Source organism: Grus americana, chromosome 6 (assembly GCF_028858705.1).
Source record: "Grus americana isolate bGruAme1 chromosome 6, bGruAme1.mat, whole genome shotgun sequence".
NCBI lineage: Eukaryota > Metazoa > Chordata > Aves > Gruiformes > Gruidae > Grus > Grus americana.
This window is the reverse complement of record NC_072857.1, coordinates 30,369,946-30,382,018: the sequence shown is the minus strand read 5'-3', so window position 1 is coordinate 30,382,018 and position 12,073 is coordinate 30,369,946. Positions and strand designations below refer to the sequence as shown.

The 12,073-nt window shown below is 43.6% G+C and overlaps 1 protein-coding gene across 3 annotated transcripts; it reads left to right on the top strand.

The window, feature by feature from the left end:
- The first annotated feature begins 1,132 nt into the window (after nucleotides 1-1,132).
- On the top strand, nucleotides 1,133-7,422 carry CASP8 (caspase 8). Of its 3 annotated transcripts, XM_054830716.1 has the most exons (8): nucleotides 1,134-1,902; nucleotides 2,482-2,587; nucleotides 3,794-3,932; nucleotides 4,022-4,078; nucleotides 4,409-4,476; nucleotides 5,000-5,135; nucleotides 6,090-6,591; nucleotides 6,891-7,422. In XM_054830716.1, exons 1-8 carry the CDS (start codon nucleotides 1,595-1,597, stop codon nucleotides 7,024-7,026), a joined length of 1,452 nt encoding a protein of 483 aa, XP_054686691.1. In that variant the 5' UTR covers nucleotides 1,134-1,594; the 3' UTR covers nucleotides 7,027-7,422. The 3 variants fall into 3 exon arrangements, with proteins under 3 accessions (XP_054686692.1, XP_054686691.1, XP_054686693.1); XM_054830717.1 differs by lacking the exon at nucleotides 4,022-4,078 and having other exon boundaries at nucleotides 1,133-1,902; XM_054830718.1 differs by lacking the exons at nucleotides 3,794-3,932; nucleotides 4,022-4,078 and having other exon boundaries at nucleotides 1,765-1,902.
- The last annotated feature ends 4,651 nt before the right edge of the window (nucleotides 7,423-12,073 follow it).

Below are 12,073 nucleotides of genomic sequence, written 5' to 3'. Positions count from 1 at the left end.
CCATTTAGGAGATTAAACTATGCAGCATGGAGTCCAGAGGTAGATTTTTCTCAGGAGTTGGGTGTTCAGCCCTTGCTCATTACCCTTTTTATTCTGACCCCTAGCTAACGTGGGCACATTCTCTGAAAATACTCAGATCTGCCTCTTTTCAGCTAGAGGTGTGTCAAATTATGAATAGAGAATGGCATGTTTAATCTGCAATGACTTCTATGCAATGTGCTAATAAATATAGTTGAGATCTTTGGGAATTCCCAGATACTCATTTCAGTGTGTCCCTTCTGTAATTGTGCCTTTGCTTGTCACTGCATCTGTTCTGTTATTGACAGCCACAGGAATTCCCCAGGCTCCGAACGTTGCTGGCTGTTGTGGGTGCCAACTGTAATACATTTCTAGTTAGGTGGAACGTTATTCTGGACATGTCTTCTGAGCTTGGCCTAGGTCTTTTACATTAGTTTTATATTTGTGTAGCCACTTTGTGTTTAGGCCTGATTTGTCCAGGCATATCAGTGCAAAGAGAAGGATCCGTACCTCCCTCAGTCTATTTACTAGGAAGAGTTTGTTTTAATGTGACTTGAGGGTATGGTGGATCATAGGCTGTTAAAACGTGTCTTGCCATCTTCAGATTACTTCCACCTTTGACCCAAGTTGCCACATATGCAGTAATCAAATATCTTGCGTAGTGTTTTGAACATTGATAAGCCATTTTTATGATAATGATGTAAAGATTTCTGCTTAATACATGGTCAAACTGTTTTTTCCTGGTTTTTTGGGAGGAAGGGACTCTGGTTTTAAGTCAGTGCTTAGTAGGAACATTGTTTATGTGGAGACTATGGATGCTCTGAGAGTGGCTCTCCTGCTCAAGGTGAGCACTAAGATGTTAATGTTAGTTTTCAGATGGACGAAAATGCCAACTGGTAAAATCTCTTCCCTCCTCCCTCCTGTTGTTGTGAAATACCATCTATAGAGAGTGCTGTACTAGGTGTGCACTATCCCAGGGTCTTACGCCATCGCACAGTGCTCCTGCGAGCCTGCTCCTGTCTCTGGAAAGGTCTTCAGCAAATCCGGGAGGGGTGGGAAGGGGTCTGGTTCCATGGCTCGTGGCTGTTAGGGTACAGGGCCGAACACCTGCACTGAGCATGCTGCACTGTCTGCCAGCAGCCCCAAAAGGCTCGCAAGGAGGAAGTCGAGTCAGTGGTGTTATGATCTTCTTTCTGTTTGTATTAAAATGGCGATGCATTGTGAGTGCCTTTGAACTAGAAAGAGGTGATTGCAGGAAAAGCCCTCGCAGAGGGAGACCTTTAGACCTGCACAAGTAGGTTCAGTTTACTGAAGAATGGACTCAAGAATAGTCAGTGCTTCATAACTGTGAATGGAGGGGGCCTAAAATGCCTCTGAGAGAAGTCTTCTCTGGCAGACGCGCAGTTTTTAAGCTAATTTGTGGAGGGTTTTGGTTTGTTTAAATTAGAAATCCAAAAGGAACTACAGCTCCCAGGGGCCCAGGCGCCGCCTCCTGCCCGCCCCAGCCCGGCGGCGGACGGAAGCGCGGCGGGAAAGCGCCCTCCGCCTTTGCCCAGGACTGGCACCGCCGCGGGCGATGGAGTTCCCCAGGCAGCGGCTGCTAGCGATCAGCGAGGAGCTGGGCAGGGCCGAGCTGGAGGCTCTGAAGTTCCTCAGCCTGGAGCACATCCCCATGAGGAAGCTGGAAGCCATCCAGAAGGCACAGGACTTCTTCGAAGTGCTGCAGGAGAAAGGCATGATCGAGGCAGGGGACCTGTCCTTCCTGAAGGAGCTGCTCTATCGGATCAGTCGGATCGACCTCCTGGAAGCCCAGCTGGGCTCCAGCCGAGAGGAGATGGAGAGAGAGCTTCAGATCCCAGGCAGGGCACGGGTGTCGGCCTACAGGTGAGTGACCGGCGGCGGGTGTCCCGGGGGGAAGGCCCGCACGCCGCCGGTCCGAGCCTCACCCAGGAGCTTGCTCTCTGGGATCGGCTGCCCTTCTCATGTGGTCGATGTAAGCTTTTACCGACGATTTGACCACCACACTAAGGTTTGGAAGCAAACAAGCGTCTTCCAAGGGAAAGCAGGTACAAGCCATACGGAAAGTTGAAATTTCTGTCCAGTTAAGGGGAGAAAACTAAGCCGTGCCTTTCTGAAATACTGAACAGCCCCCGAAGGCCTCCCAGCCCGGGTGCTGCGTGCGATAAGTGACTGTGTGTGAGTATTTTGTTCTCAACTCCAGAAAGTTTCAGTGTGGTTTTGATTTTACAAAAACTGAGACCTTTCTAATTGCAGCTGAAAATTATTTGACTTCAGGCTGTCCTGGGACTGACGTACTCCCCAGTTAAAAAGGAAAAAAAGAGGAATATGTGCTTAGGCCCGGGGGTGGGGTGCGAAGGGGGTAGTTCAGCAATATGGTGTTAAATTGTACTAAGGGACATGCTTGCGAACATGACGGAATAGTGTTCTCCACTTCTCTTCTAGATACCTGCTCTTTCAGCTGTCAGAAGATATCAGTGAAGATGAGCTGAAGTCTTTCAAGTTTCTTTTGGGGACAGAATTACCAAAATGCAGGCTAAACCCCAAGACTGTAAGAATTTCTTTAATGCTTTTTTTTTTAAATGATTGTTATAATCCAAAAAGACATATGGGTTGCTCTGAGGGGATTGAGTGTCACTCTTCCTACAGTGTCACTGTATAGTGAAAACACCATAAGAAAAAGGATGTAGCTGGAAAGGGATTACAAGCACTCCAGTGCATGTGGGACTTGTCTGTGCTAGCGTTATGTGTAGCTTTTGCAGCAGTGTCACAGCCCAGAGCACATGGGCCAGCCCTACACCAGGCACAGACACCTTCATGTCCAAGCACCTTATGGGGCTTAGGGGACTCAGTGGCTTTGATCAGTGGAAGACTGATGAGCACATTCACTTATCTTGCCCAACCGATTTTCTTTTGACTGCTTTCTAAACCATTATCAAACACAGAAAATAACCCACTGTGGCTATTACTTTGTACTTTTGTTCCGTTTATTTCCAAACTCAGAAAATACGGATCTAAGCAGCAGATCCTTACCAAGGCTAAGGCCCAAGAGTGGGACTTTACAAATAGCCTTGCCGGAGCTCCAGCTGCTCTTAACGCTGTGTCAGCCTGCAGTTCTTAACTGCTGGGAACTTTGTTCTGTCTAATGAAAACTCTTGTAGCATTTTCTCGCTTTTTTTAGAGGGGAGACAGTGACCATCTAGTGATAGCTGTTCTAGTAAATCCTTGGGGTGACCACTATGCTCTGCCACTCACTGTTTGGCAAGAGCTCCTGTACCTTGGGTCACCTTTTGCTTCAAAGCAATCTCTATACCATACTTGCATGGTTATACCCATTTTCGCCATTGCTTAAGATGGTCACTACAGTGATTCTTGTGTTTCAGTTAAGTGCACAAAATAGCAACTGGAAGTCAAATGAATGAAAGCAGTCATTAAAAATGACTTTATATATTTCTGTATGATCACCATTAGATGTCCTGGATTAGATCCTATTAGATCTCAGCATCTCTGAGCTGCAGAAGGGAAATGAGTATATTTTGAGGAGATGTTTGTACTTACAGTACTTGTAGGTTTTGTTGAACTAGCTTTAATTCACTCAGCTGAGGTCTCAATTGAGCTACTGGTCAGCTGGACTGACTCTGTGGGTTGCAGATGCTGTCAGTACACTAAAGCTTAGGTGCACATGCACATGCTGCAACTTCCCTTCCAGTGGCAGCATGGATGTGCCCTAAGAGCAAGCTACTTTCTGATTACCCAGACAATGCTCGACGTTTTCACTGAGATGGAGAAGAAGGGGATTTTGGGAGAAGACAACCTAAATATCCTGAAGAGTCTCTGTGCAGAAATTAACCTCGTCCTGTTGAAGAGAATTGAAGAGTATGAATTAAACCTATTTGGTAAAACAAAACAAAATGGTCTCTTTCCTATAGTTATTCTTGAAGTGACACACAGGTATCATAGAGGACTAATAATGAATGCTTTTCAGGTGAAGAAGAGATGGTCATCACGGAGGAACACAGGGGTAGGACAGGAGGCCCTGAAGGTAATTGACTCTCAAAAAATTAGTGTTTAGATTTTTCACTCTTCAGCTTTTGGACTCTCTACACCACTTGCATCTCACTTCTTTACACAGGTGCCTCTCTAAAAACCGATCAAGTATCCAGTTACTAACTGATCACAATACATTTTACTCCCTTTTAATTGATTATCCAGTGGTTTACGGCTAACCGGAACAGCCATTCAACCACAATTCAATGTTTTCAGAGGGCAGTTTTACCTTGGGAGGTACTTGTGGAGATGGAGAATAGGAACAGAGCTTCTCTCCTTTCTCTAGTGCTACATTCTGTACTTAAACCTTTTTGTCTGTATTCAGCCCATGCCAGATGGTGGCCATCATCTGTGACAGCTGATTCTCCTGCCAGTTGGAATGAACCTTCCCAGGTAAGTCAGTTTGTTTCTTAGAAACATCATTTTGTCTTAGAAGAGATCATCCCTCCATGAGGTGAACCATTATTATAAGCCCAACTGTTAAAAGCACTGTCTAGAAAAAGAAAAATGCACCACTCTGTAACATCATTTATTCTGAAGCTAAGTCACAGGCAGCAGCTGCTGCAGTGTTGAAACTTCAGAAACATTTGCAAGGGCAGCAAGGTGGGCTGAGTTTCTTATACCAGGAAATACGCAGTTGGCAGATGGCTGGGCATGGAGAAGTGGGTGCACCCCATGCAGGCTGAGCATGATGATGTGGGTCTGGGGTGGGGGGTGGGGAGGTTCTGTCATCTGTGCACAGACTCCCAGAGGTGGCAGGGCAGTGTATTGCCAGGTCCTGGGAGCAAAGTTGTATAGAGTGAGCTGCCTGGAGAGAAAGCCAGCTGGCTCTTTACCCTGCTGTGCCACTAGCAAGGGCTGAGAAGCACCTGGAGGAAAGTGCAGTAGTTTCACTAGTAGTCTTTCTTTTCAACAGCTTGAAGCTTACAAAATGACTAGCCGACCCCGTGGAGTGTGCCTGATCCTGAATAATCACAATTTTGCAAAAGCCAGGGAAGCAGTGCTGGAACAAAAAAACTTGAAGGATCGGACTGGGACAGATGTGGATGCAGGTACAGCAAACATTAAAGATGAGTTTGCATATCTTCAAAAATAGAAACCTTTTTCTATACTAAAGGTTGGGATTTCAGTCTTCCTTTTCTAGGATACTTTTTTTGTAATGGCTGAGTCAGCTCTGTTTTCTGTGCTGACAAACACTAATCAACTCATCAAGCTTTTACTGGCTGACTCAGAACAATTCACTAACATTTTGCTGTTCTACTGAGTTTACTGCAACCTTAAGCAGCAACCTCAGCCTGGGCTTTACAAGCTAGGCTAGGTTTGTCAGCCTTATGCATACTACTTCTAAAATATGCAGAATCAGAAACAGATTTGCTGCTGAACCAGAGTTGGGTTTTAGTTGTTTAACATCCAGCTCTATTAAAAAAAAAAAAAAAAAGCAAGCCATGACCTTGCTATTCAGCAGCCCTGATCTTAGCAGGCTGTCCTGCAGCAGCAGTGTAGCTCATTGCAAGTCGTAGGGTCTGTGAGATTGGGTGTATTTGCATTATCTATGCCAAAAGATAAAAAAATCCATCAGTGGGCCTTTCCTGATTGAATTGAACTCCAACTTAATTCAAGAGTCAGAGTGCAAGGTTTTTCTTCCTGTGACACAGGTAGGACCCAAACGAGTAGTTCCCTCTCCTCTTGGGTAAAGCAACTGCACTGCTCAACACCTTTTGAGAGATGAAGGGACGAGCTGTAAAGTGGGTGGGAGAAAGGGATACAGCTTTCCTATAGTTCTGCACACTTTCCAGACAGAGGCGATACTAGAGGGAACTCAGTAGAGCTATGATTAGTGCTAAGACTACTAGATTATTTTCAGAGCAGGAATGTAACTACCCGGATAGTAGTGTAGCAGGCTTTAAAAAAAAAAATCTTTTATCTCTAGAAATGCAATCTGTAATTGCAGAGTCCAACTTTCATATAATGAAACGACTCCAATTCCCCTTCTGTTTACTTTCCAGCGGCTCTGACAAGAGTCTTTAGCAAGCTTCATTTTATAATAAAAGAATATAGAGACCTCACCGCAGAGCAAATCCGTGAGACTGTGAACATCTACCGGTGCAAAGACCACAAGGACAAAGACTGTTTTGTTTGCTGTATTCTGTCTCATGGGAAAAAAGGCATTATATATGGTGTTGATGGGCAGGAAGTACCTATCCAGGAACTGACCACTTCTTTCACTGGACAGAATTGCCACTCCCTTGCTGGAAAACCAAAAGTTTTTTTTGTGCAGGCCTGCCAAGGTGAGGCTTGCCAGAAAGGCGTGACCATCGAAACAGATGCTGGAGAACAAGATTCTTCTGTAGAAACAGATGCAAGATTTCAGCTCGACTGCATCCCCGCAGAGGCAGACTTCCTCTTGGGCATGGCTACCCTGCAAGATTATGTTTCCTACAGAAGCCCAAGGCAGGGGACCTGGTACATACAGGCATTGTGCCAGCACTTGGAGTACAGCTGTCCTCGGTAACTATGTTTCCATAAGCTTCTTTTTGGCAACACCTGTATTTGCCTTCTGATTGACAGGAGTTTGATTTGGATGCAGAGGTAGATGATATGCACTGGGAGTGGTTGTTCAGGGTGAAAACAGTAATGTAGGACAGAGCAACACCATGCAGATTCTTCAAAGCAGTTTAGTTAGCTGCTGTGAAGCCTGTTTAAAGCAGGAGCCATTAGCACTGGTGTAGGTCAAGATACATGAGAATGTGGTAATTTTTCTGATGTTAACTGCCTCCCTATTACAAAACATACTTGTGTTTTTGCAGAGGAGAAGATATTCTCACCATCCTGACAGCAGTGAATCAAGAGGTGAGCAGAAAGAGTTGCAATCAGAATGCAGAGAAGCAGATGCCACAGCCCAGTTTCACATTGAGGAAAAAGCTCATCTTTTCTGTCAACTAAATGGGAGAGTACTGCGTGGCAGAGGGAGCTGCAGCAGCCTGGAATTGGCTGGTATCAGCTAAGAATTTGGTAAAATATAACAAGACTTGCAATGTCTGTTCTTACTATAAGAGCAAATGTTTTTATTGAAAATACAGCTGAAGACAAAAGCCTTAAAGAAATTAGTGCTAATATTTTTAGACACTTTATACTTGAGAGCATCTCTGAGCTGGTCTCTGATTTGTGGTTTCATAGCTAAAATACATTCGGTGTCTTTTATCAGCTGTACCACATTGCTTTTGCTTTAGTAAGGTATCTTTCCAATGCAAATTTTAAAAGATAACTGTTATGAAGACTTCTGTATTTTATGCCTAACTTTTGCAAAATAAAGGGAGGGGCACTGCAAATTTTATAGGATATAATCGGCTCACATCAGTGTGTTTTGTTACTTCTCCCCACCACTTAAAATAATTTATTTTTAGTGTCTTGGTACACCTCAAAGAAAAGTCAAGCACTTGTCCTCCAGCATCCTCATCAGGATATGGCTGTGATCTGTATTTCAGAGTATCCTGTAGACAGAGTAGTCTTAACAGTGAAAATCAATTGCTCAGGTACAGCTTCATGTTTGAAGATGTCCAGTTATCCTGTGTTCACTTACCTTGCTGATCTTCGAGGCACAGCAGAAGTCATCACTAGATAAGTAAGTCACTAGATTTTTATATTGTCCCTGTCATGAGTATGCACACAGAACAGGGAATTTTACAAGCTATGAGTAGAAGCTTTGTTAATCTCTCTGGTTTGTTTTGAATGAGACGTTCATTCTGTTAACACCCTTATTACAGCTTTTAGCCTTAGTAATGGTATCAATATAGGTGATTATTTTACCAAACAGATAGATCTTCACTGGAATTATTTTAAGAGCCTATGTCCTTCCCTGGACTCCTGTGCTGAGTACCACTTCTCTCTTTGGTACCAGTTTGTGTCTGCGAAGATAAGGGGAGAGAGATTATAGACTGTGAGAATGATTAGAACCTTAACAAGTGCCAGACGCAGGAAGCAGGTACAGAAATGGGCAAATCTGTGCTTCCACGTTCTAGGAGTAATTTTCCGAGATGATAGTTGTTGACGCTTATTTAAGGATTCATCATGAAACCATTGAGAGTTGTGCCAAAGCAAGGACAGCTCGTGTACAGAAGTTTGTCTGTTACTTGGACATGGCCAGAAATGTGCAATCCAAGTGAAAGAAACATGTTTTTATTTTTCTTAAATACTGAATAGAAACTATAAGCAAACAAGCATAATACTCCATGGGCTAAATAATTAATGCAACCCATTTTACTATGGATTTTCTTCCTAGATCCTCTCTCCCCACATGTACTTCTCAGCAATTTACCTCTTACAAGTCACCTGTGTTCGTCAGCAACTTCCAGTTCTGTGCATACATCCTGGGCTCCCTTCTTCCCCTGCTACACTGACTACCCTGCCTGTCACACCGTCATTCCAGCCAGGGATCAGGCAGAGCAGAAGTACTGAACTCTCGCAGTTCCCTTTCCCTTAGTGGGGGAGGTTGGATCTTCTTTGGTCTGTGCTGTTGACAGAATTTAAGTGAGCCAAGAGATGCTGAAGTCAGAGGCGTCTGACTGACAGCATGCTCACATAGACAACTTTTTCATTCGGAGTCAAAAGGAAAAAGAGCAACTACAAACAGTTGGCTACACTCAAGGAACTAGGTTTTTTTTCAGGAGTTCATGGTATAAAATAATGGGAATTTTTCAGCAAGATTTACAGCTTCCCATAAACAAGGTCTTATTAGGAATTTCCTCATATAATGAGTTATGAATCTGATTAGGAATTCTTCATCTGTTAGGAATTAAATCTGTCAGTTACCAATCTCTACCAGTAGTCTCCTCATATAAAGCAACTGCCATCCAGCCAATTCACAAAGAACCCCAGCATCTCCACGGACCAATTACTTATATGAAAGAGGCAGGCTGTTCTGGCTCATGCTGACTTGGAATGTCATCATCATTGTGTCCCTCCCTCCCCTTGGTGCTCTCTTGTTCTCACTTCAGAGTTAGTTAGGATTGTACAGACAGATTCTCAGGTAATTTGACAACCTAAAATCTTAACTATAAGCACAATTACACAGAATTTTACACAAAGTTTTGCCAATAGCTGGCTTTTCTTCAGCAGCTGCTCTCTTCAGTAATTTCTGGAAATATTCTTGCAAGCTAATGACTTTAGTGAGCTTCTTGAAGCAAGCTGTGAAAGCAATATGTAAGGAAAACAGATGAATATAGGTCTTTAAAGCACTTTCATCTGCCTATTGTACCACTAATGGTTCTGATAACAATGCAATGAAGCGGGGGGGGGGGGGGGGGGGGACACGACACAGCTCGGTGCTGCACTTCTCTTCAGTTTGGCTGTGTTCCATTCCTAATGACTCGGGATGAACAGCATTTAGCAGTCCTTTAACTAGGAAGAAGTTTTGTTAGCTTAAAATGCATGAGACCCTGTGAGGTTAGTTGAGCCACCAGAAAAACAAAACAGAAACAGGTTGTGGTTTGACTTCAGTAGGCAGCTCAGCCTTGAGATAGTGTAATAGGTAAAGCAAAAGCCACACACACAAGCAAAGCAACTTTCCATCGGCAGGCAGGTGTTCAGCCATCCCCAGGAAAGCAGGGCTCCATCATGTGTAATGGTTACTTGGGAAGACAAACACCATCACTCCAAACATCCCCCGCCTGCCTTCCTTTCTCCCCTGGCTTTCTATGCTGAGCATGACATCATACAGTATGGAATATCCCTCTGGTCAGTTGGGGTCAGCTGTCCTGGCTGTGTCCCCTCCCAACTTCTTGTGCACCCCCAGCCTACTTGCTGGTGGGGTGGTCTGAGAAGCAGAAAAGGCCTTGGCTCTGTGTAAGTACTGCTCAACAGTAAATCCCTGCGTCATCAACACTGTTTTCAGCACAAACCCAAATTAGCTACTATGAAGAAAATTAACTAGCCCAGTCAAAACCAGTATGCAGCTTTTCTGTCTTTCCAATTAATTTGAAAATTTCTGCTAAAAGCACAGGTTATCTTGGGTTATCCAAACCTAGACACTGGGAGCTCAACTGCAAGAGTTACAGATACCTTCAAGTGGAGACTCCAACCCACACAAAAGGCCTTATTTGTACTCGCTTCTGCATTGTATAAAATGCTGTTTAAAGGCCCTTGCTCCTAGGAGACTGTCAAAAGTCTTTCTTTTAGCAGTGTGACCAACTAAAAGGAAAACAAGAAAGGAGCTCAAAGTACTTCTAGATCTCATCTGTGCAGAAACACTCCAGAATTTCTTTTCAGAATTGCCAAAGTCCCATTGATTTAGGTGGCTTAATAAACCTATTTTGTGCAGGAAGCTCTTCCTTGCACCTTCCTCAGGCACGCCTGAGCTTTTTGTCATTAGTTCTAGCTCTTTTCCTGCAACTTCAAAGGGATTACAACTCTCTTCCCTTACTGCAGCCGAAGTGCTAGAGAACAAGTGGAAAAAAAAAAAACAAAACCAAAACCTCCACAAACTCTTACACAGCATGTGCACTCCTACAAAGCAGCAGCCAGCTGTAGTCCTCAGGCTCAGGTGTTTCAGGACGGCTGAAATCTCTCAAATTCAACAGGAACTTGTATCCTGACATTAATTTTCTTTTCATATGCACCATGAACAGCTTTGATGCAGATAGAGCACGTAGCCAGAAATCCCAACTCTACCAGTATCTAATGCTCCTCTGGTGCTGTTTATCTGCCTATGGCCATTATGCTTCTCCACTGTGGGACATGTTTCTGTAATGTCATTAGTTAATTACAGTGGTAACACAGGCCTTTGTTCTAAGGACATGCAAATACAAATACGTTAAGGAAGTACTCTTGTGCATAAATACAAAGAATATTAGGAAACAGTGTAAGTTAGTTACTTGCTAGCAAAGGAAACTTGGTGAACATCTCTTGCAACCTAGATACCGGTGTTCTAGCTTGCAGCTCAATCCTGCCTAACCATTTATAGGTGTGACGATTGCAGAGAACAGTGGGAAGAGAATGTCACCTCAAAATGTCCCACTTGTAAGCATCAGCATATGAAAAGTTCTGCTGAAAAGCCAACTTCAGTCTGACAGGAGTGCAACCCCTTCTCCCTCTTCTAATGTCAGAAAAATAAGAAAGCTAAATAAATACAGGCTACTTTCCATAGGGTGATGGTGGGTCTCGGTTCTTGGAGATGTCATGCACACAGAGGAACCACTGTCAGTAATTGTTAGGCTAATTCAAGTAAGAACCTGTTAACTGCAAAACAATGTTGTTCCCATTCTGTACCACTGAAGGAACTCAGTGTTTTGGGAGAAATGATCAGAACTTTACAGCCTGAAACATGAGTTCAGGAGCTGCGAAGATGGTATGTACAGCCCCAGACTGACACGACTGGCAAGAATCTGGCACCTCTGTGCCAAGAGAACTTCAGTGAGACCTACACAAAGGGAGTACCCTTCAGGGTAAGTAGCTTGGTTTCAATCTCTGCCCCCATTTCATCACAAATAGAGGGCTGACGTAACATCAGCTACTGAGATGGAAAAACAGCAGTGTTGTTTCTAACACTATAATGCTAGAGGAACATATTAGCTGCTGTAAAATAAAAAGAGAAAAAAAAACCCCAAAACACCACAGACACACAAAACCCCCAGAGTACCAGAAAATGAACACATTCATTTAAAGTGAGGCTCACATTCAAATATTCTGTATAAAAGTTGATGAGCTATTCTTCATTTATGAAGTTTTTCATTCTTAAGTAAAAGGCTTTTCAAATTGCAGCAGAAGGTACTCTGTAAGCATTCCATCCCAGGTTTAAGGATCGCACATTTACTGTGCAAAGTCAGACTGCAGCACAGCCCAGTGCAGCCTGATCAAGTTTTTACATCAATTTCTCAGCTTTTACAGCCACCACTTGTGCAGATACCAACTCCCTAAGATTGTGTACAGTATAACAATCACTAAATTTTAGCCAATAAAAGGCCTAATTTTAGGTTTATTATAGAACACTAGTATA